At 41.9% G+C, this 24,307-nt stretch overlaps 1 protein-coding gene across 4 annotated transcripts in view; it reads left to right on the top strand.

Annotated features, from left to right (window-relative positions):
* Positions 1–24,307, top strand: part of MAPKAPK5 (mitogen-activated protein kinase-activated protein kinase 5) — a 33,313-nt gene that overhangs the window by 5,364 nt on the left and 3,642 nt on the right. For 3 of the 4 annotated variants that reach the window (XM_010828609.1, XM_010828613.1, XM_010828612.1), the window contains 12 exons: positions 2,889–2,962; positions 3,557–3,632; positions 4,429–4,526; positions 6,003–6,111; positions 7,548–7,637; positions 8,412–8,507; positions 12,285–12,365; positions 14,843–15,030; positions 17,207–17,327; positions 20,799–20,929; positions 21,199–21,320; positions 22,320–22,424. In XM_010828609.1, coding sequence (XP_010826911.1) covers positions 2,889–2,962; positions 3,557–3,632; positions 4,429–4,526; positions 6,003–6,111; positions 7,548–7,637; positions 8,412–8,507; positions 12,285–12,365; positions 14,843–15,030; positions 17,207–17,327; positions 20,799–20,929; positions 21,199–21,320; positions 22,320–22,424 — 1,291 coding nt within the window. The remainder of the gene's footprint in view (positions 1–2,888; positions 2,963–3,556; positions 3,633–4,428; positions 4,527–6,002; positions 6,112–7,547; positions 7,638–8,411; positions 8,508–12,284; positions 12,366–14,842; positions 15,031–17,206; positions 17,328–20,798; positions 20,930–21,198; positions 21,321–22,319; positions 22,425–24,307) is intronic. The other variant, XM_010828610.1, reaches the window with a different exon arrangement.

Below are 24,307 nucleotides of genomic sequence, written 5' to 3'. Positions count from 1 at the left end.
CCCCAGCTATTTCCCATGAAGTGGTGGGACCGGATGCCATGATCTTCGTTTTCTGAATGTTGAGCTTTAAGCCAACTTTTTCACTCTCCACTTTCACTTTCATCAAGAGGCTTTTGAGTTCCTCTTCACTTTCTGCCATAAGGGTGGTGTCATCTGCATATCTGAGGTTATTGATATTTCTCCCGGCAATCTTGATTCCAGCTTGTGTTTCTTCCAGTCCAGCATTTCTCATGATGTTCTGCATATAAGTTAAATAAACAGGGTGACAATATACAGCATTGACGAACTCCTTTTCCTATTTGGAACCAGTCTGTTGTTCCATGTCCAGTTCTAACTGTTGCTTCCTGACCTGCATACAAATTTCTCAAGAGGCAGATCCGGTGGTCTGGTATTCCCATCTCTTTCAGAATTTTCCACAGTTTATTGTGATCCACATAGTCAAAGGCTTTGGCATAGTCAGTAAAGCAGAAATAGATGTTTTTCTGGAACTCTCTTGCTTTTTCCATGATCCAGCGGATGTTGGCAATTTGATCTCTGGTTCCTCTGCCTTTTCTAAAACCAGCTTGAACATCTGGAAGTTCACGGTTCACATATTGCTGAAGCCTGGCTTGGAGAATTTTGAGCATTACTTGACTAGCATGTGAGATGAGTGCAATTGTGCAGTAGTTTGAGCATTCTTTGGCATTGCCTTTCTTTGGGATTGGAATGAAGACTGACCTTTTCCAGTCCTGTGGCCACTGCTGAGTTTTCCAAATTTGCTGGCATATTGAGTGCAGCACTTTCACAGCATCATCTTTGGTGATGGACAGGGAGGCCTGGCGTGCTGCGATTCATGGGGTTGCAAAGAGTTGGACACGACTGAGCCACTGATCTGATCTGATCTGATGCTTTTGAGGTTCATTCATGTTAGTGTATGCATTAGTAGTTCACTCCTTTTTATTCTTGAGGAATCTCTTTATGGGCACTTGGATTGTTTCCAGGTTTTAGCTATTATAAATTAAATGATAAATAAAACTTGTCCATACAAATTTTTGTGAACATAATGTTTCATTTCCTCTGGGAAATAACTAGGTGTGGAATTACTGGATAGTACAGTAACTTTTTAAGGAGCTGTAAAACTTTTCCAAAATGGAATTGTTCTAGGATCATTTGTTCAAAACATTATCTTTTCCTTGTTGAACCACCTTTGGTGATAATCAGTTGTCATAAGTGTATGAGTTTATTTTTTGGATTCTCTTTTTTTCATTCTTTTGGTTTTATTTTTTTAAATTCCCTTTTCTGTTTCATTGATCCATATGACTGTCTGTGCCAGTGCCACACTGATGTGATTACTGAAGCTTTATAGTAAGTTTTCAAATTGAGTAGCATGAGAACCATCTTGGTTTTACTATTTCAAAATTAAGTTGGCTATTCAAGTTCTTTGTATTTCCAAATAAGTTTTAGAGTCAGCTTGTCAGTTTCTACCAAAAAAAAAAACGTGTGTTGGGATTTTAACAGGGATTCCGTGAATCCCACATGCAGCAGTGAAGATCAAAGATTCCGTGTGCCACAGCTAAGATCCACTGCAACTAAATAAGTGTTAAAGAAAAAAACTGGCAGCAGAAAGGTATGGAGATGAAGACTATTCTCAGCTTGTTTTACACATTTACATATTCACTGGATAGAAGCTCTGTTTTCATCTCTGAACTTAGCCTGGTGTCTGGCACTTCCTAATTGCTCAGTGCGTTTGTGTTACATGGACAGATGTCCTGTTGCTAGACCTGGGAGTCAGGATTCTGTTGCTAACTATAGTCTATCAGATTTTCATTGCAACAAAACAGTTTGAAAGTCTCATGAGTTTTGGCCTAACTTCTCAAGGTCTACCGTTGGTTTTCAGTACTGCCCATGGAACCCTGAAAAATGAATTTTACTCTACCACAGTTTAAATGTATGACTTCCTGGCCTAAAAACATAGCAACAGAAGCTCAGTATATAGCGTGTGCGTGCATGCTCAATTGCTTCAGTCGTGTCCAATTCTGTGACCCCATAGACTATAGCCCGCCATGCTCCTCTGTCCATGGGATTCTCTAGGCAAGAATACTGGAGTGGGTTGCAGTGACTTCCTCTAGAGAGTCTTCCCAACCCAGGGATTGAAATCGCGTCTGCCTGTGTCTCCTGCATTGCAGGCACATTCTTTACCCCCGTGAGCCACCTGGGAAACGCCAGTATGTAGTGACTACACAGGAATTCCATAAAAACTTTAGGCTGTAGAGCTCTATATGGAACTATGGAAAGCTATTGGAATCTATTTTTAAAAAACTATAAAGAATATAGTTATACAATGAATGTATGTCTTTGTGTTCAAAATAACACTTGAAAACCAAATAAATGTACTATGATATTTACTGTTATTTTATTTGAACTTAATACATTTTAGTTTATTTAGTTATTCCAATTTGATCAGTTAAGGATATAGGCCTCTGTGGCATAGCAGCATTTATAAGACCAGTCTTTCTAGAATCTTAGAAAATCCACTTGACCATTTGAAGAAATAAGTCCTCAGTAGTTTTGAAAGGGTATCTTCCACACTCAAGAAGAAAAAACGACAACCAAAACACCCCAAAACCAGCAACGAGGATTGACTCACATGGATCTTGAAGATGAGCTGAAGAATTTCTTTTCACCCCCAAGTTTTTTGCCTTCTCTTGTTGGAAAACAGTGCCTAGCCTAGTCACTTAGGTGAAATGTCTAATTATATAGCCTTTCACAAAGCTCTACTTACCAGCTTCTTTCAGGAGGTATCAATAAGATATTGAGCTGTTACGGTCTTCTGTTGTTCCATCTCTGCCTAACTATTCAACTTTTAATTGGAGAATCATTCTCTGCCTCCTCCCTTTTTATTTTAATAGGAAAGCTCCATTTTAGAAGAATACAATATCAATTGGACTCAGAAGCTGGGAGCTGGAATTAGTGGTCCAGTTAGGTAAGAGACCCATGTGCTGCTCCTGCTGCTGCTAAGTCGCTTCAGTCGTGTCTGACTCTGTGCGACCCCATAGACGGCAGCCCACCAGGCTCCGCCATCCCTGGGATTCTCCAGGCAAGAATAGTGGGCTGCAGACCATGACAAAACTGTTCTAAAAAGGGCCATTCATAATACACATAAAGTTAGAAGCATTACGTGTTCCAGATTTGTGAAATAGTCTTAATTTAACAAGTCGAAGTATTTATGATAGGCTTTTTCTCATCCATGTAGAAATATATTTAAGTGACATGGTCTGTGACAGGATCATTTAAGATGTTGATACCAGGGAGGCGCTGTGTGAGTCACTTGTCACCAGCAGAGGCCATTTTTTCTTTCTTAACCAGCCTCAAATTGATTTCCCGTGTCTGAGGCCTGTGGAGGGTGGGTGAGATGCCTCTTTCTGCCTTTCCATCTGCTAACCCTAGGGGCAAGTTTGTTCTGATGTGCCTGGATATATTTTTGATTAGAAGTACAGTTCTCAAAGAACAGCTTGTTAGATTAGTTTTTACGGTAACATAGATGATTTCTGATTGAATTTTTTTCTTTCAAATCTAGAGTCTGTGTGAAGAAATCAACGCAAGAACGGTTTGCACTGAAAATTCTTTTTGATCGTCCAAAAGCTAGAAATGAGGTATGAACCTTTATTGCCTTGACTTGCCTAAATATTTGAAGTGCCTAAGAATTTATTCTTTTTACAAGTAAGGCAGCTTCCTAGAGAGAATACAGAAATGCACAAAGAATTTTATGTTCATACTTACTCTTTTTATGTTCATACTTACTTTTCCCTATTCATGTTGTTATTATAAAGCAGTCCTTCATCCATCAATACCAAAAGCTATGAATAGAGTCTTGCTTCCTTTCAAACCACTTCTTTCTTGTTCTTTTTCAATTAATGTGATTCTTGTACTCTGAAGTAGTCAGGTTTACTTTAGCTTTTACTTATTGGAAAAGGTCCTAAAAGGGTGGAGATAGAATAGTATGAGGAAGGTTCTAGTGAATGATATATTGAAAAGGTGCTGTAGAACTCTGAAGATATGTTTCTAGTTTTTCAGTAATAGGCATTTGTTTAAAATTATTTGGATGTGGTGATGACATGTTAATTATATGCAATGAAGGACTTATTCTTTTGCTTAGAGATATATGAATAATTTCTGAAATAAGATGAATTTTTCATTTGGTAATAGGACAGCAGAAAATACATCTGTTGGTGAGGTTTTTTTTATTTCATGGAAAGAGCATTAAGGAGGTAATTTGTATATGAAAGCATTTTTTTTTAATGTCATTCCAGATGATCAGGTTTTTTACATAATAGGCTCATGCCCAGGCCTAGTGTGGTCACTTTTGGCAGGGGTATGGGGTGGGGGAGTTTGGAGAGAAAATGCTGGCCTCCCCTATGTACAGAAACATTTCCTCTGTTCTTCTTTAAGGTACGTCTGCACATGATGTGTGCCACACACCCAAATATAGTTCAAATTATTGAAGTGTTTGCTAACAGTGTACAGTTTCCTCATGAGTCCAGCCCCAGGTAAGACTACACAGGGTCACTGTCACCTGCTCACCTCTCCATGGGTAAGCGAAGGTGTAGTGGGATCTTCTCTTTTGTGCTCTCTTTCTCTTCCCTCCCCTCCCTTCCTTCTTTCTTTTTCTTCTCTCCTTTACTTTTTATTTTGGATATTTTCAAACATTTGTAAAAGAATTATGTACTGAATCCCCAAGTGCCCATCACTTATCCTCAGCATTTATTAACTCCTTGCCAGTCTTGCTTCATCTGTACTTCACTCACTCTCCTGTCCCCGCTATCCCCGATTATATATGATTAATTTCTCTTTTGAAAAAGCATATCATGTGGAGATTAAACAGATTCTATTTCAATTTAGAAAAGGGGACCAAATATTCTAGGTGATGTCTTGAAGCTGATATGGCAAAAGGCCTTTATTGCTTAGTCTGGCATTCCTTTTAAAGGAAGAGATCAATGTCATTCCTTTAGCCTCCAAATGCTTGGGAAGCCCATTGAGTGTGACACCATTGGGTGTCATTCTAAATCTTTTCCAGGGAGTTCAGTACCAAGGGGACTGAGATGTGAACCTGTCACTCTAGCAGTGTGGTAGGGACCAAGGACAGGCACGCATGAAATACTTTGAGCTTACAGAGGAGGAGAGCTGCTGTCTGTAGGCTGCGGGGGTGAGGCGTCTTAGCGTGGTTGTTCTGGGCTTGGACTTGAAGGAGATGTGCAGGAGTTTTCCAGGTGGAAAAATATGAATTTGTAAAGAAAAACGGGAAATCAAATGATTATTTCTTAAAATTGTGCTCTGTTGGTGAAAGCATTTGGATGGAAGGTGGAAACATTTATATCAAAGAATGGTAACCAAAATTCAGATTTTTTTTTTTGGACAACATAGGAATTTTTGCTTTTATTTAGTAGCTGTTTAACCCTATCTCACTGTCTTGCTGGGCATGCTGTGGGTCCTATGGAAAACTAGTGGAGTAGGGGTGGAGAATAGAGACGAGGAGGGAGAGAATGTGCGTGCACACACCATGCCCCTCCTACACACACACACACGCATGTGCGTGCACACACCACACCCCCTACACACACACACACACAATGTGCGAGTACACACCACGCCCCCCCTACACACACACACACACACACACACACACACACACGAATAAATAACAAAGACAGCTCAGCCTATACAAAGTCTTATTCTGTTTTCAATATGCTTTCAGTATAGCTTCCCTAAAATACATATACACGTATAGAATCTTCAAAAGGACCATTGTCTTCAAAACTAATTCTTTTACTTCTTTTGGCATCTTAGAAGCCTTTAGCTCAGGGTTAGTCCTTATTCATGGTGTCCTGCCGGTAGTGACAGGGGGTCCAGCTCAAAGGGGCTGGTAGGACTAGACTTAGGACATGTTTTGTTGATGAAGTATCTAGCTACTTGATGTTTCAGTTTTTTTTTTTTTTAACTTAACAAAATCAAATGCTTTCAAACAGGGCTCGGCTCTTAATTGTAATGGAGATGATGGAAGGGGGAGAGCTATTTCACAGAATCAGCCAGCACCGGCACTTTACAGAGAAGCAAGCCAGCCAAGTAACAAAGCAGGCAAGTTGACCCCGGGTACCAGTCAGACTGCCAACAGTCTTGGTTAACAAGCACAATTTCACTGTGGGGGGAATAAAAGAAAGCTTGGAGAAAAGCTCTATTTGATCTCTCATTGCCTGCTTTGTTATGTAATTAGAAAAGATGCCTTGACAGGAGGAATGTGGGCCCCTTTTCTGCTTTGGGGAGGGAGCTGTACTCTTCAGTGGCTGTCGATTGTTTGCTTATCATAAGATTTAAATAAACTCTGCAAGAAAGGTAATCTTAGCTCCTTTTTAGATGGTAGATAATCTTTAGGCAGGTAGCTTCCAAGCCACTGTTATTGGACTTTGAGATGCTGCTGCTACTACCTAAAAGACTGTGTGGTATGAAAACACATTCTAAGACAATTGCATTTAAGATACTTTTTGCTCCTGAGTCACTTTTCTCTCATCAGATTTTAACAGTATTCTAAAGTCTTTGTAATTCTGAGGGTATTCCTGGTTATATGTTCTTTCTATTCTGACGTCACGTTTTATTGCTAGAGGTGTGATCTTTTCACAAACAATACTAGGAGTCCGACTGGAAATAACCTCATGAGGAGATGGAAAGCCAGACCCTCAAAAGGTTTCTCTTTAGGCCAAGCAAGCAAAGCAGAGAAGCATGACATATGGCCCAGTTGGTTCTTAAAGAAAAATTCTTCCAAATTTTCTGCGAGCCTCAAGCATTTTTTGAGGCCTCCTTTCTAGTAGGGAGGAACTGCTCTTTGGAATGCCAAGACAGTTCCATACAGAGTGTTAAAGAACAGGTGCAATCTGTTCTGTTAGGTTTTAAAAAATTATAGCTTGTGTTTTTCAAACATTAGGACTAAAGGATGAGCTCTAATAATCTGTAAAAACAGACCTCTTTAAAGCCACCAAAACAGGCAACATTTTCAACCAGTGGGATGAGCAGATTGGAGCATCAGATGGAAACATCCATTCAGCTGCTTTCTGTTGTTCTTGAAGGCAGAACTTCAAGTCCTGCTCCCTGAAGAGCTCAGGTCTCTCTTGAGCCAGGCGTTCGTGCCACTGCCCCGCTAGGGGAAACGAGGCCTGTTGAAGACTGCCTGGCCCAGTGTTTGCTCTGTAGTGCTTATCACATCTCACATTAATGGAAGTGGAAGTATTTTGTTTTCCCATTTAATATAGGATTTAACCATCAGTTTATTCTGACAAAGAATTATTTTCCTGTTGTATTTTTCTTTTTGTTGAACAAAATATAGGTTGCTATTAAATGAAGCTTACTTCATTTCTATTTCTTGGTATGTAAGTCTTAATTTCTGCTGTAAAGCTGAAATCTGACCACAGTCTTAATTGACTTAGTAAGGGTCATTTTTTAGCATCCTGAGTTTTCTAAGCCAGGGGAATTCAAGAATAATCTCTTCTAAGATGCGGTCGCTCCATTATGTCCTTTTCCAGATAGCTTTGGCTCTACAGCACTGTCACTTGTTGAACATCGCCCACAGAGACCTCAAGCCTGAAAATCTGCTCTTCAAGGATAATTCTTTGGTGAGATGACTTGCTTTTCTGTATTTCAGTGCCGCTACTCCCAACATAGTTCAGGAGTGGTGCATGGGTGTGTTGGTGTGTATATGTTTGGAGTGCTCTGAATCCATGTTGAAGAAGCGTTAGGCCAGAGTGCTTCCGGCAGCTTACTTTCCCCATCTGTTCCCTTGGTAGAGGCTCAAGAGAAATTTTACCATACTCCTGGTACCAGTCATTTTGGATGATACTGATACATGTTTGTACAGAAGGACTTAAGATTTGGGATATCATTTGGAAGGACTTTGGGAAGGGGCAGGAATCTTTATGCTGTTATATGTAACCTTGAAACTTAATGGTTGTGTTTATGGTTAATCCCGATAAGGTGTTTTCCTCTCCAGCCCCAACCCACACCCATGCGCTATGTCCTACCAGATTACAGATTACTGACTCTGGCTATCACGAAGCTGACATTAAGGGTGAAGCCGCACTCTAGACTGATGAGAGATGATGCACAATAGGCAGAATCAGGGCACATGCGACTAATATCTTGGTTTGAGTGCTGCCTTTACAAGTTAGGAAACAGGGATAACTGAGTGGGCAGAAATCTCTCATTTGTGTTTTACTAAGAACAGCTCCTCAATATGAATCTTTGTATCCAGACATGAGGACATGCTACTCATAGGTTCCAGTTCCAGCCAGAAACTCATGAGAGCTCAAGGTGACATGTCTTACACCTGGATTTTCCTTTAACATTTTCTGAGAACTGTGGGGCAGTGATTCCCATTTGTTTGATTTCAGGATGCCCCAGTGAAGTTGTGTGACTTTGGATTTGCCAAAATTGACCAAGGTGACTTGATGACACCTCAGTTCACCCCATATTATGTAGCACCTCAGGTAAGCATGTGCTGTTTCTTCCATAGGATGTATCACCAGGCTACCTGTAGACTCATACTTCTTCCATTCTACAGCATGAGTGGGCATATATTACAAATGGAAAGGGGAGAACTCAGCTTCAGAAATCCATAGGCTGCTTAATTTGGTATAGGCATTTTATTCTTTTAACAGCAACCTTACTGAGGTATGATTAGTATACTGTAAAAATACTTCTACCTTGGGCTTCGCTGGTGGCTCAGAGGTTAAAGCATCTGCCTGCAATGCGGGGGACCTGGGTTCGATCCCTGGGTGGGAAAGATCCCCTGGAGAAGGAAATGGCTACCCACTTCAGTATTCTTGCCTGGAAAATTCCATGGACAGAGGAGCCTGGTGGGCTATACTCCACGGGGTAGCAAAGAGTCGGATACGACTGAGCAACTACACTTTCGTGTAGTTTGATGAGTGTTGACAGATGGATACTTCTGCATGGACCTTGCCAAAATCAAGAAGTAAAACAGTTCTGTCACTTCAGAAACCATCTTGTGTGCCTTTGCAGTCATTCTGCTCCCAAATTAATCCCCTTAATTAAAACCACTGATCTACTTTCTGTCATTATTGGTTAGTCTTGCCTGTTGCAGAATTTCAGTAGAATGGAATTCCTGTACCTTTTGTGTTTCACTTCTTCGACTCAGCATGTTTTTGAGATTTATTCATGTTGCTGTGTGTATCAGTAATTAGTTCTTTTTTATTGCTGAGTAGTATTCCATCATATGACTAAGCCACATTTGTTTTATCTGTTCACTGAGTGGTGGCCATTTAGGGTTGTCTCCTGGTTTTTTGAATAAAGCTGCTGGGAATGTTCATTTACAGGTTTGGGGAGACATGCCCCTCCCCTTTAGGTAAAATCTTTTTTCAGAATGGTTGTGCCATTTCTTATCTCTAACTCAAGTTTGTTCGTATTTATAATCTCAATCATTCTAGTAGGTATTTAGTGTTATTTCGTTACGGATTTAATTACAGCATTTTCCTCATGGCTACTGTTGTTGAATATTTTTTCATGTGTCTATTGGCTATTCTGTTGTGAAATATGGATACAACATTCGGTTATGAAGTATGGTACAAATCTTTTGGCCTTTCTGTGATTAGTTTTTATTTTCTCTAGATTTATATATAGAAGTAGCACATCGTATGGTGCTTTCTTGAGGGGGGGCAGTTTCTTTTACTCAGCAAAATTATGTTTATTTACCTATGTTATTCGTATGTCAGTAGTTCTTTCATTTTACTGCTGGAAGGTATTCCATGATGTGGATATACCATGGTTTGTTTATCTACTCATCTATTGATGGGTTGTTTTCAACTTTGGGCTGTTAAAAATGAGCCTGTTTATAAACATTTGCACACAAGTTTTTGTATGGACACTTTATTTCCTTTTCTCTTTGGTAAATATCTAGAGTGGAATAGCTCTATCATATGTTAGATGTATTTAACTTATTTAGAAATTGCCAAGTTGTTTTCCAAAGTGGTCATTCAATTTTACATTCCCAATCAGAAAGTTTCAGGGCTCTCCACATTCTTACTGGCATTTGGCATGGACAGTCTTTAATTTTAGCCATTTAAGTGACTTTGTAGAGGTATTTCACTGTGGTTTCAATTTGCTTTTCCCTAATAGCTACTGATGTTGAGCATCTCTTGTGCTTCTTTGCTGTCTGTATATTTTCTTTGAAGTATAAGTTCAGATGTTTTCCCCATATTTTAAATTGGATTGTTTGTTTTCTTGCTGAATTTGAGAGCTTTTTAAAAAATATGTTTTGGATATAAGTCCTTTATCAGATACGTGCTTTGGAAAGATTTTCTTCCAGTCTGTGGCTTTTCTTTTTTTTTTTTTTAAATTGAAGTATAGTTGATTTACAGTGTTTGAGGTATATAGCAAAGTGATTCAGTTATACACATACACACATATCATCTTTTCTGGATACATGCCCGGGAGTGGGATCACTGGGTCATATGATAGCTCTGTTTTTAGTTTTTTAAGGAGCCCATACTATTTTTCATAGTGGCCGCATCAATTTATGTTCCAACAGTGTAGGAGGGTTCTCTTTTCTCCACATCCTCTCCAGCATTTATTATTTGTAAACTTTTTGATGATGGCCATTCTGACTGGTGTGAGGTGGTAACAGTGTCTTTCATTTTGGTGTGAAGACCAGTTTGTTAACTTTTAAAAAAATTTTATGGGTTCTGCTTTTGGTTTTCTAAGAGATCTTTGTCTAACCCAATATCACAAAGATTTTCTACTATAAGTTTTATAATTTTAAGTTTTACATTTAGGTCTGTGATCCATTTTGACTTAATTTTTGTATAAGATGTGAGGTATAGATCCAAGTTCATTTTTTAAAAGCATTTGGATATCTAGTTGTTCCTATATATTTGTTGAAAAGCTATCTTTTCTCCACTGCCTTGCTTCTCAGCCTTTGTCAAAAACCAGTTGGATGTATATGTGTGGGTTTATTTTTGGATTGTTCTACTCTGTTCCAATGATTGGTCTTTATACCAATATCGTATACTGTTTTGATTGACACTTCTTAGTAACTTTTGACATGAGGTAGTTTTAGCCCTCTGAGTTTGTTCTCTTTCATAGTTGTTTTGGCTATTCAAATTTCTTTGCATTTCCATATGAACTCTAGAATTGGCTGTTGATTTCTACAAAAGAGTGTGCCGGAATTTTGACTAGGGTTGTTTGAAACATATAGTTCAATATGGGAGTACTGACAATATAACAGCATCGAGCCTTCTGACCCATAAGCAGGCTGTATTCCGTTTATTTTTGTCTTTGGTTTTGCTCAGCAATATCTGTCTGGTTTTCAGTGTACAGGTTTTTCACATCTCTTTTTAGATTTATCCTTAATATTTTTAATGCCGTAGTAAGTGGTATTTTCTTTTTTAGGTTTAATTAATTCACTTTATTATTCTTGTGTGAGAACATGAGCCTGGGTCCTTTCTGCACAGAGACTGTAGTGTGGGTCTTTACAAGATAGTCAGTGAATATTCCTGATAGGGAGCTTTAGTGAGCATAGTCACCTTCAAGAGGTCAGGTGTAAGACAGCTGTAGGCCTTAGAGGTGGCATCAAAGGTGGCCTAGGCAAGGTTGCCCAGGGTGGCAGTGTGGCCGCTGGCCGAGGTGTAACAGCGTTCAGTACCTGCTGTCAGCAGCATGGTCCTGTGGCCATGAAGGCCCAGACAGTAGCAGTGTGTCTGGGTACAAGGATGACACCTGCCTGCAGGGAGCTGCAGTATTGTGTCTCGTCACGGAACTCTGTGGGGTTCGCTGGTCTTGTGTCCCCAGGAGCCCCACTCCCCATGGCAGTGGAGAGCTGGGCCGCGGTGGGGGCCCCGAGGGTGGCAGTGGTTACCTCCGCGCAGCACTTAGCACCCAGACCCGTGTGACGATTCCAGTGCTTCATGGCAGCAAATACCTTGAACCTGAGCCACTGACCAGCAAGTCTGCTTTCACTGCTTGCCGAGGCATTAAGAGACACCCCTAGGAAAAAGTAATCTCAGGAAGAAGAAATAAATCTCCTTCAGGGACTGAATCTTCATGTCCTTGACCTAGGCAAATACTGATAAGTTGCTGATAGTAAGAGAGAAAAAAGGCTTTTGAAAGTATTTAGAATTTTTTAGAATTGTTGGTTGTTAACTGCCAGTGGCTACCCTCTTCAGCCTTCTAACACAGCAGTCTGTCTCAAGCTGCAGGTCACGGATGTGAGGTTCAGTCAATTGTCCCCTTTGGTGTGACTCTGACAGGTACTGGAAGCCCAGAGAAGGCATCAGAAGGAGAAATCTGGCATCATACCTACCTCGCCAACACCCTACACTTACAACAAGGTAGGAGAAGAAAAACGAACCTCCACCCCTTGGGTGAAGCCTGTATTCTCCTGTGAGGTGTTGTGGTTCTTTGGGAAGGTGGCAAATTCTCTTTTTGTTCCTTGATATTATATTGCCACCTGAGAGGCTGAAAGAAGCCACCTATGCAGAAGAGTATTTGGAATTCAAGTTTCTGTCTGATAAAGTAAGATTCATACCAGTTTAAGTTTTGCAGCAGGAATCAAAGGCTGTGGTCACCTGGAGGTTATTTATTTGACTAGCTGTACAGTCCACTGATCACATTTAAAAGATACATTTTTCGTGCTCTTTTGAGGTGGAGGCCATGTCAGAGAATATTCCTTGGCCATTTATGGTGCCATTCTTTCTAACCCCATAAAATACCCAACTTAGAACAGTGTCTAATACACAAGGCAAGTGTCCTGAGTGGTACCTGTTCCTATCACAGTTGTTAATCTGTACCCTACACATCAGGCCTCTCTGTCCTAAAGTACAAGAGGCTTAAGGCCTCTTGAAACAAGTCATAGAGATCCTGGAGTCACAGAGTGGATCAGAAAAGAATGATGCTGCTTGGGGACTCGGAGATACAGATGACAGGAAGGGAGCTGAGGATGGCAAAAGGGCAGGCCAGCTCCTCCTGGTCGCACACCCCAGAGGGCCCCCATCTTCCTACCCACACGCACATGCATACACACTCGCAGACACACGTATCAGAGGGCACACAGGCTCCTGTGGCACTCAGCACCCTCCACTTGGCACTGGCCCAACGTGACTGGAACTCTATACATCTGCTTTCATGATTAACCCTGTTCAGTCCCCAAGTGAGTACTTACTGCTCCACACCTTCTTCCTCTACAAACTCTAGGCTGCTGTGTCCTTATGTGATGAAGGTTGGAAGTGAGGGCTAGGCTGATGATAGTTATCAGTCAGAAATTGCCTCCTGCTTCCCACTGTGGGCAGGAATTGAGTGGTAGAAGCACTTAGCTAACAGAGATCAGAATTTACTTGATACAATATTCTCAGCATGAATACAATGGATTCTTGTGTGATAACAATATTTCCCAGTACTATTTTTTTCTCCTCTTCCTACTCTGTTTTGTGAATCTAGTGGTGTTTGTGAATTTGCTTGGCATTCATAAAATTTACACTCCACAGATGAGTAATATATTAAAATAATAAGCTCATAATAATTTTGAATGTGTATATATATTCATCTAGTTATAATCTTTACATTGGCAACTGAGTGAACACTGAATGCTACATTTGCAAGTAATTTTTTAAAGAAAAATAATGTAATAAGAAGTAGTTAAATTTTCAAAAACTAAATACATCAATCTTAATTAAAAAAAAAAAGAGGCAGGACACTTGCAGTGACTCCAGCCCCAGTCTGCTGCATGATGCTGGTCGGTGTGCCTAGTTTCACTCTTGACAGATGACCCTAGATGTAACAAGATCTCCATAGCACCAGTTTCCTCATGTGAACTATTTTCCACATCTGAACTTGTTAAGATTTCTTTTCACCTCTATGATTTTATAATTGTTTTACAGCATGGGCCATGTTGTTTATGAATCTCTACTAGTAGGTTGATGCCGAGACATGGCTGAGATACCTGAGGTACCTCCTTTCCAGGCTTCTTACAGAGCAGCGCCCAGCTGCGATGGGAGGCGCGAGTGGCCACAGCGGCAGGCTCCCTGGGCCGCCTTCCTCAGGCGGACGCTGTTCTGTCCTGCCGTTCTGGAGGGGCTTGGGTTGAAGTCTCTGTGGACCCAGCTTCTGAGGCAGGTGGAAATGCGTTTAATTAAAATAGGAGTCCGTTATTAATAAGCACGCTGTGACTACAGGCCATGAAATCACCTTAAACCTACAGACATGGTCGTGCGTGGCAGTTTTGTTCCTTTCAGAATATCTTCCCTAAGAATGGCCTTGAACATGGGCACAGTGAGTCCTTGGCCAAAGGATTGCTTTCCGTCTCCTGTTCTTCCCTACCATGCTTGTCTCTCATCTGTGTCAAACTGCTGTGAGCCTTTATAAAACGACCGGTGCTGTTTTATGGGGTCAGCCCCCTGCATCCTAGCTATTTGTTCCTGCACCCTCAACCCGCCCAGGTAGCCAGAGGACATGTTTCACAACAGCTGGCTTACATCAGTTACTTTTCTGGCTGGGGTCAAAGTGTCTTACATCTGTACCCAATGGTCAGATAGCAGCTTGGGCCTGGGCAGTGAGAATAAAAGTGACTTTTTACCCCAGATTGGCCTTGTGTATATGATGTGCATATATGTAGCATTGATAGCAAATAACAAATAAGGATAGAAAGGTTAATTCTCTTAAGACTTTGTGAAACTTTTCCAGTCTCTGATAAGTGATTCTTGGTTGTGATATCAGCCTGTGGATATCAAGGGCTGTTTTGGGGTCAGTTCTGGGGGCTTTATTTTAGAGCTATGCCTCTGGTATGAGTGACCATTTTCTTTTTTGCTTTCAGAGCTGTGACTTGTGGTCCCTAGGGGTGATTATCTATGTGATGTTGTGTGGATACCCTCCTTTTTACTCCAAACACCATAGCCGGACTATCCCAAAGGATATGCGGAGAAAAATCATGACAGGCAGTTTTGAGTTCCCGGAGGAAGAGTGGAGCCAGATCTCAGAGATGGCCAAAGATGTTGTGAGAAAGTGAGTCTCTGGGCCACTGGGCGGGGGGCCTTAAAAGTGGTGGAATGCAAAGCAATGTTGGGTAGAGAAAATTCTTTGTTTCACAGGCATGTACCTTCTCATTTTTATCATCACAGAAAATCTGCCCTGGAGTCTGAGATGAGAGTTCTCGGTATCCACATCTCGGTGAAATTGGAGCTGTACTCCGTCCTGTTGCATTCCTAGAATTTGTCCCTAGGGTTGAATCCAGGTCCCTTGGTAGCCACTGTATCCGTGAGCATTAATTCAGACTTTAAATGGTAACCCCCCTGGTGTATCCTTCTGCATGGAGGCCAGGCATTTGGGACTGACATGATGCCGGGAGCTGAACTGGGGTGCCAAAGTGACCATGGATGCTTTTGTCTTTTCCTTCCTTAGCTACTGTGGGAGTGTGATTGGTTGTCCAGGACCTCAGTCCCACCCTGGCCTCCCTGCTACTAGTTGGTTGCTCTGGCATATAGAGATAAAAAGGTTCAAAAGGACTGGGGCTGAGTGAGTGGGCGAGGGACACATGGCATGCAGAGTCCTTTGTTTCTTACAGAGCAGCGCACGGTTGTGATGGGAGGCGCGAGTGGCCACTAAGGAGGCTCCCTGGGCCGCCTTCCTCGGTGGACACTGTTCTGTCCTGCCGTTCTGGAGGGGCTTGGGTTGAAGCCTCTGTGGACCCAGCTTCTGAGGCAGGTGGAACTGCGTTTAATTAAAATAGGAGTCTGTTCATAAGCACGCTGTGACTACAGGCCATGAAATCACCTTAAACCTACAGACATGGTCGTTCATGGCAGTTTTGTTCCTTTCAGAATATCTTTCCCCAGAATGACTTTGCACATGGGCACGTGCTCCAGCTCCTTAGCTGGAGTTACTAAGAAGTCAGGCCTACATAGGAGGTGTGCTTGGTTTTTCTGCCCACCTGTGCCAGGGGATCTGCTGCCTGGGACTTACGTGCTCTTCTGACATTACTACTTTGGTCTTCACTGAGTAATTGCTCCTCTTGGTTTCAGTTTCTTCATCTGTAATGTGATAAAGATAAGCATTAAAGGGGCAGTACCTGGGAACTGTCTCCTAATAGTACAGCTATTTCTCTTTCAGAAGTGAACTTGTCCTGTTGGTTAGGTGTTTATGTATATAAAAAGGGATTCATTTCTAAAGTATCCAAGTGAAGGTGTTTTAGGAGGGAGGAGGCAATTTGAAATCTGTCTTCCCATGCTCTTTCCATGCTGTATTCTCAGCTACTTAACCAAAACATCAATATCCTCTAAGTGGTTCTCTGCAGTTCTATAGACTGTATTTCCTGTCACTAGAGTAACATTGATTATCTTCTCTCAGCATTGAGGGTCTTTTCTAAATAATCCTTTCTTTAGACTCTGAAGCTGTTCACAATGATCCAGAAAGTTACAGAGAACATGAAAGAGCAAGTAGGCATGTTGTCCTGACTGATGTTTGGAATGGGAGGCTATGTATTTGGAAGGAATGCTGTAAAAGGTCCAGGGAATATGCTGGGGTGAGCTAGGAATTGCATCAGTATGAATGTACAAGATGGAAAGAACTGTGGTCAAAAGCCGATGGTACAGACAATACATTAGGCTTAGAAAGAAATGCTGTCCCCTTCTCAGATACTAGATTTTTAGCTTAGAATGTCTTTGGAGAAATGGCTCAGGGTTCGTGTCCTGCCATATGGTGATATCTAAAAGTTTTATCACAAGTAGCAATCTGGATTTTCAGAACTGTATGATTGCCTAACTAAAAATTTTACAGCCACTGTTGGCCAAAAGAGTACTTTGAGTCCCTTTTGGAAATTATAGCCCACTGTCCTAGAAACATTAGTCTGGGGATTCAATGTCTCAGGAACTGTGAACCGTATATAAGATTGATTACCTTACTGAACCTAGAACTCAGTCTGAGATATCACTGGATTAAGCCTTTTCCTACCATTTTTAATCTCAATTTATTTAGTATAGAAAGGACCGCCTAAGGACACAGTGCCCTCACAACTAACAGTTAGGGAAGAGAATCTCACCTCTGTCCTGCAGAAAGCCTAGGCTGTAAGAGTTGGCAGAAAGTAGAAAGTCAGAAGCTGGAGCTGGCTAGAGCCAGACTCGGGAACTTCCTGGCCTTCTGGAAGCAACTGTGCATGGCAGCCCTTTTGGCCTTTTCTCCACAGGCTCTTGAAGGTCAAACCGGAGGAAAGACTTACCATCGAGGGAGTGCTGGATCACCCCTGGCTCAACTCAACTGAGGCCCTGGATAATGTGCTACCCTCTGCTCAACTGATGATGGATAAGGTTCTGAATGATGCTTATGTTGTTGGCCAAAATGGTGGTGTTGGGAAGGAATGCTGGGGCTTGACTCAGTGAGGGGGTTAAAGGCAAAACAATGCAGAGCACACAGTCTTTCCCAGAGAAACATCTCTGGTCTCCTGAAGATCAGGATTGGAAATAAGGAGCTTCCTTCCATAAAGACCAGATCAAAGCCTGGTACATACACTAAGGGAACATTCAAAGTATCCTCTTCCACATTTGTGCTGTGGGGTTGAGGCAGAGAGCAGTATCAGATCAGACATCAACCATCCTTTTGCCCAAGGGGTTTAAACAAGACTGGTTAGAAAAACCAATAAACACAAAACAAAGAGGGAACGCGCTCAGATGTCAGAGCTTTTGCATGCTAAATTTTCTGTGAATTCTTATGGGAATTCAGAAAAAGAAGACATCTTTGAAGGGCTGTAATTAGGGAAGGGTTCCCAAAGAGAAAGCAAAACCCATCACAGTTATTAACTATTGTGTGGCACTTTTAAACCCCTTTACATGTTTAGCTATGAGCTGGCCTTGGAAGAGCTGGAGTAGAGAACATGTGTGGTGTTCACCACATATGGTGAACAATATGAGCAAAAAAATTAGAGACTGAACTTCATCAGTGGGAAAAACAGCCTGATTTCATTAATGGGAAGTTGGTGAAATGGATGTGATAGGGAAGGGCCTGGCTTTGAAAGTAGACAGAGGGGTGTAAGTCTTAGTAGGACCTAATTGAGAGGCTCTTACAGATTTCTGAGAAGAGTCCTGGCACAGGGAAGATATTTAGGGATGGTTAATCAGACTTGCAGACTCACCAACCTAATACTACTACAGTAATCTAGAAGCTGGGAAGCTGCTCTAGGAGCAGAGAGGTAGAGATGAATGAATAGGCTCAATATTTTTGAAGACAAATTTCAACAATTTTTGGTGACTGACTAGAGATAAGGGGACAGTGAGTGGCATATCTGGCGATACCACTGACAGGGAAATCAGGAATGAGCCTGGTTTGGGTAAAGGGAAGTCTGTTAGATTTTCATTATTATTTGATGATAGATGGACATTCAAATGAATGAGATGTGTGGTGTGAATTCAGAGTGTGGCTGAAAGGTAAAGGCAGTGACACAGACTTGAGTTACTCACTTAGAAGGGATGGAGTTGAGGTGTGAGAGAATAAGTGAATAGGAGAAAGGAATGCTAAGACCTCCCTTAGTTTAGCTGGAGTGTGAGAGAAGAGAGAACTAGAAGGAACAGAGTTTTCTGCTGTCCCTGATCTGTGTGCAGTTGTTTTCCTGGTTTAAAAGTATCCAGTAATCCAGAAATGGTTTGTTTCAGTTCAGTTCAGTCACTCAGTCGTGTCCAACTCTTTGTGACCCCATGAATCGCAGCACGCCAGGCCTCCCTGTCCATCACCAACTCCCGGAGTTCACTCAAACTCACATCCATTGAGTCAGTGATGCCATCCAGCCATCTCATCCTCTGTCGTCCCCTTCTCCTCCTGCCCCCAATCCCTCCCAGCATCAGAGTCTTTTCCAATGAGTCAACTCTTCACATGAGGTGGCCAAAGTACTGGAGTTTCAGCTTTAGCATCATTCCTTCCAAAGAAATCCCAGGGCTGATCTCCTTCAGAATGGACTGGTTGGATCTCCTTGCAGTCCAAGGGACTCTCAAGAGTCTTCTCCAACACCACAGTTCAAAAGCATCAATTCTTCGGTGGTCAGCTTTCTACACAGTCCAACTCTCACATCCATACATGACCACTGGAAAAACCATAGCCTTGACTAGACGGGACCTTTGTTGGCAAAGTAATGTTTCTGCTTTTGAATATGCTATCTAGGTTGGTCATAACTTTCCTTCCAAGGAGTGTCTTTTAATTTCATGGCTGCAATCACCATCTGCAGTGATTTTGGAGCCCGCCAAAATAAAGTCTGACACTGTTTCCCCATCTATTTCCCATGAAGTGATGGGACCAGATGCCATGATCTTCGTTTTCTGAATGTTGAGCTTTAAGCCAACTTTTTCAGTCTCCTCTTTCACTTTCATCAAGAGACTCTTTAGTTCCTCTTCACTTTCTGCCATAAGGGTGGTATCATCTGCATATCTGAGGTTATTGATATTTCTCCCGGTTTGTTTGGTCAGTCCCAAATACAGGATTATATCCTCTGATTGTCGGCACTTGAGTGTTACATTGTGGTTTCCCTCAAGATGTTGGAAATGAAGAAGATTGTCTTCAGGAGTTACTTTAAGATTAGTGTCTGACTAAGCCAAGTTTGAATATGCATAATCTTCTTAAAGAAGAAAAAGGCCTTTTAGGTGGAACTAGAGTGTGACAGTGTATTCCCATTCTGAAAGAAATGATGTGGTCAAGATGCAGGCTGGTCAGCTTTGGAAGTATAGAAAAAATGGCCACATGCAGAAGCTGAATAGTGTCCATCTCGGCTGTGGCTAGGAGATGGAGTCTGAGCTCATGACCTTGCAGGGTTCCCATCTCTTTGGTTGGGCTATCTCTGGTAAGAAGGAAATAGATGCACGGGTCTGGAGGTGGGTAGCCAGGGCCAATTACTGTAGTTTACTTCAATGAGTTTGAACTCTTCCAGATCTAATTATGTGCTTACCAAGGAAGTATTTTTTTTTCTTAATTGTCAGATTTTGTTGTTGAAATTCAAATAACACAGAGGTATATAAACTAAAAAGCAAAAGTTCCTTTTAATTACCCTGCCTCTGTCTCACCCCTCAGAGGTGAGGTGATCTGTGATTTGATGTATCCTTCCTGATCTTTTTCTGGGGAGACACATACACATTCATTTTTTCCTTTTTTTTTTTTTTAATACAAAAGTGTGATCATCTCGTTCTTAAGAAGCTTTTTGCTGATTATTTGCTTTCCCTCATTGATCTGCCCATAGTGAGAGAACACACTAGTCATAAAGACAGACTTGAAGAGTGCTAGACTTTATGACAGTTATTTTTCATTGTAAATTAATTGACTGGCTTTATAGAAGAGTTTGTGAGGGTCTTCCATGCTCACCAGGTGAAATACTTAGGGTTCTGAGTCATTGGGGCTGAGGTGACTGTTTCCACCTTGAGGGCAGCAAATAAATGCCAGTCAGGGAGTCTTCTCAGGCAGCAGCCTGCCAGCCTTTCCCCCGATGTACATGTATGACTCTCTTTACACTTGCCCTTGCCAATGACTATGAGCATGAGCCTTGTTCGTTTTTCTTACTTGCCTTCTGTCCCCCTGCAGGGAAGAAGGGCTTGCTGTTGTGTGGCCCTTGGCTGGCCTAGTATTTCCTGGGCCCTGCTAACCCATGGGGAAGAGTCCTCTGCCTTTTCAAAATTTGTATACTGCCAAGCATAAGACTGAAATTACCTGCTTAGTTCTTTTAGAGATTCTCCTTCTCACTCTGTTAGATTGGTTTTTTAGGTGCCCAGAAATGAATATGAAAACCTGACACCAGTGTTTGCATTCAGGCGGTGGTTGCAGGGATCCAGCAGGCCCACGCAGAACAGTTGGCCAACATGCGGATCCAGGAACTAAAAGTCAGCCTCAAACCCCTGCACTCTGTGAACAACCCCATTCTAAGGAAGAGGAAATTACTTGGGTAACTGAACTTACTTCTTTGATTCTCCCTTCATGGCTGGTGTGGCCAAGGACAGGGTTCTGAAAGGTCAGCCAAGGGTCTTGCCCCTTTTTTGCCTCTTAAGAGGGTGGAAAGGATAAGTTCTTTAAATAGCATCAGAAGTTGGAGATACTTTATAATTATTTTATCTGAAAAATCTTGCCTTATGTTTCGTGTTTAGAGTTAACATCTGTGAAGAGTTGGGTTTTGGGGTCTCACTCTGTTATTACCTCTCTCCCCAACTTCTAAAGCACCAAAGCAAAAGACGGTGTTTACATCCATGACCGTGAGAATGGAGCTGAGGATTCCAATGTTGCCTTGGAAAAGCTCCGCGACGTGATTGCTCAGTGTATCCTCCCCCAGGCTGGTAAAGGTCACACCGTTTCTGCTGCTCTGTGCGCGGCTGCGTGTGTGTGTGCGTGTGGCTGGAGGGGTGGTTCAATCTGGAGTGTCCGTCTTGCCTCTAAGTGCCTTACACACTCAGCCCACTGAAGAGGTGGGCACTTAGAAATGCAGTGGGTTCTGCCCCACCTTTGGCTTCCTATGAAACTTCTAGTTTGCGTTTAGTTGGCACTTTCAGGCATAACATGTAGTTTTGTATTTTCTTAGTTTGTTAATGAGATAACAGGATAGAGGATGGAAAATGTGAACAGGGTCAGGATTAGGTTGGGAAGGTCAGGAAGGTTGAGAAACACCATAGAGCCCATATCTAGAGTACAAGGCTGTCATTAACTTGCGAATATAAAGAGAAGACCTCCCAAGTTCAGAAGTGGCCCTGGCTGCTACTGGTATCCCAGGCAGACTGGGCCTTATATACATAAGTCCTTTGAGTGAGAGCTCTCTTTCAGTATATTCTCTTTCCACTTAATGGGATAGGACGGACTTTTCTCAGCAGATGAATGAGATACTTCATGTTGTAGGCCTGAAAACTACTGAGCTGACCAGTCTTCCTAGATCCTTGGGTTTTAAGAGAGCTCACCTAGTGTACCTCAGGTAGCCTTCCAGAGTAGGAAATGAGCTTAGGAGAAAGAAGGCAGCCCACTGAGCCTTGTTCTCCTTCCTTCTCATGATCTTGTAGGTTAACCAGGTGTTTTTGATCAGCAATAGCCCAACATTGCCTATTTCCCATCTCTCAGGGCTAAGACTCTGGGGGCCTCAGGGGATGTCTGTCAGGTGGTCAGGGTAGGAAGAATTCAGAAACCAGAAGTAGTCTACATGTAATGTAGGAACTAGCAGTAATGATAGTCTGGAAAAGCTCACACCTTTAATGATCACTTCTCAATAAAGTTGGACATCCTGTCCTTCCATCTGTGACACTAAAACCCCATGATGCTGCAGAGGAACGCAACTTCTTTTTCACCTTTATTAATAGGAGAGAATGAAGATGAAAAGCTGAATGAAGTAGTGCAGGAAGCTTGGAAGTATAACCGGGAATGCAAACTCCTCAGAGATACTCTGCAAAGCTTCAGCTGGAATGGTAGGAGCCTTAATTATGCCTTTCCCCAGGAATGCAGAAAAGTATTTGTGTTTAGATTATGTAGGATCTCTGGGGGCTGAGCTGGGGCTGTGTTCAGGTGAAGCAGGGCTGGAGTCTGAGTGGAATATTGTGGGACAGGGAGTTAATCCTGCAGTAACTACCCAGGCATATCTGGACATCCAGCCTTTTTGCTTATTTTCCAGAGTTCAAGTGAATTGTGTGTTGCAGATTCATTGCTGTCCAGAGCCCCCCATCACATACCACCTGGGCAAAAAAAAAGCATCAGATCTCAGAACTCCTTCCAGATACCTGAGCTTTTAACCGCATCATTAAAGAGCAGTTCAGTCCGAAGGGGAGAAAGAGGGCAAAGTACTGCAGAGTCCACCCTGCAGATCTGCTCAGTTTAGAGAAGACCTGTTACACTAAAGAGTAGAGTGTCCCAAATCTGCTGCTCATTGAATTTTTTTCCCCACAGGCAAAGGCAGAGGTGTATTTTTTGAGCTGCTTTTGTATTGTCTTCTAGTGTAGTAGGCTAGACTTCAGGTCTAAGATGCTCAAGGCAAGGAGCCTGGTTTAACATCAGAAGTCCAAAAGCTAGCCCAGCCATCTCTGTACTTGGAAATTAGCTTCTCTAGGATTTTTTTTTTTTTTTAAAGATTTTGAAATCATCTATACAGAAAAGTGACCACATTTGAGGTGCACACTTCCAATAAATTTTCACAAAGTGAACATTCTCACGTAACCAGCACCTGAATGTATGCCCTCCTCTACTACCTCCTTCCCCACAGGGTAATTATGAGCCCAATTTCTAGCACTGCATATCAGTTTTGCCTGATTTTATATTTTATGTGTATGGAGTCAGACCAAGTCTATGTTCTTTTGTATCTGGCTTCTTTTTGTCAATGTTTGTGAGATTCAACCATATTGTTGTGTGTAGTAGCAATTCATTTCTCATTTATATATATATATATGTAAATGTATGTATGTTCTCTCTCTATATTCATGTTTTTTTCTCCATATATATACACCACATAGTTTTTGTATTTATCCATTCTACTTTTGAATGGATATATGGGTTGTTTCCAGGTTTTGGTAATTAAGGAAAGCACTGCTCTGAACACTCTAGTATATATCTTCTTTTTTTAAGATTTATTTATTTCCGTTTGTTTATTTTTAGCTGCACTGGTTCTTCATTGCTTCACGCAGGCTTTCTCTAGTTGCAGTGAGCGAGGGCTGCTCTCCAGTTGCGGTGCGCAGGCTTCTCATTGCAGTGGCTTCACTTCTCTTATTGCAGAGCATTGGCTCAAAGTGTGTGAGCTTCTGTAGCTGTGGTTCATGGGCTTAGTTGCCTGGTGGCATGTGGGATTTTCCTGGATCAGGGATCAGACCCATGTCCCCTGCATTGGCAGGCAGACACCCAACCAGTGGACCATCAGGGAACTCATTTCTCTTATGTATCTAGAATTAGAGTTGCTGGTTCACGGGGATATTCATCTGTTTGGCTTTAGAAGGTACGGCCACCAGTTTCCCAAAGTGGTCGTACCAATGTATACCTCCACTGGCAGGGTTTGAGGGTTCTAGTTACTCTGGATCCACACCAGCACTTGCTATTGTCTTTTTCATTTTAGTCATTCTAATTAGTAAGTACTGTTGGCATTGCAGTGTCATTTTACTTGGCCTTTCCCTGATGACTTATAAGCTTAAGCACTTTTTAATGTTTACTGGCCACTTAGATTTTGTGAAGTGCCTATTCTGTTGCCCATTTTTCTGTTGACTTGTACCTCTCATAAATGTGCAGGAGTTCTTTATATAGTCTGGATATGAGTTCTGTTGTAGACACATATTACAAAGAACTTCTCCCTCTTTGTGGTTTCCTTCTGTGC

This window comes from Bison bison, unplaced genomic scaffold (assembly GCF_000754665.1).
Source record: "Bison bison bison isolate TAMUID 2011002044 unplaced genomic scaffold, Bison_UMD1.0 scf7180017864495, whole genome shotgun sequence".
Lineage (NCBI taxonomy): Eukaryota > Metazoa > Chordata > Mammalia > Artiodactyla > Bovidae > Bison > Bison bison.
Note: the sequence above shows the minus strand (reverse complement) of the source record. Positions and strands in the feature narration are given on the sequence as shown.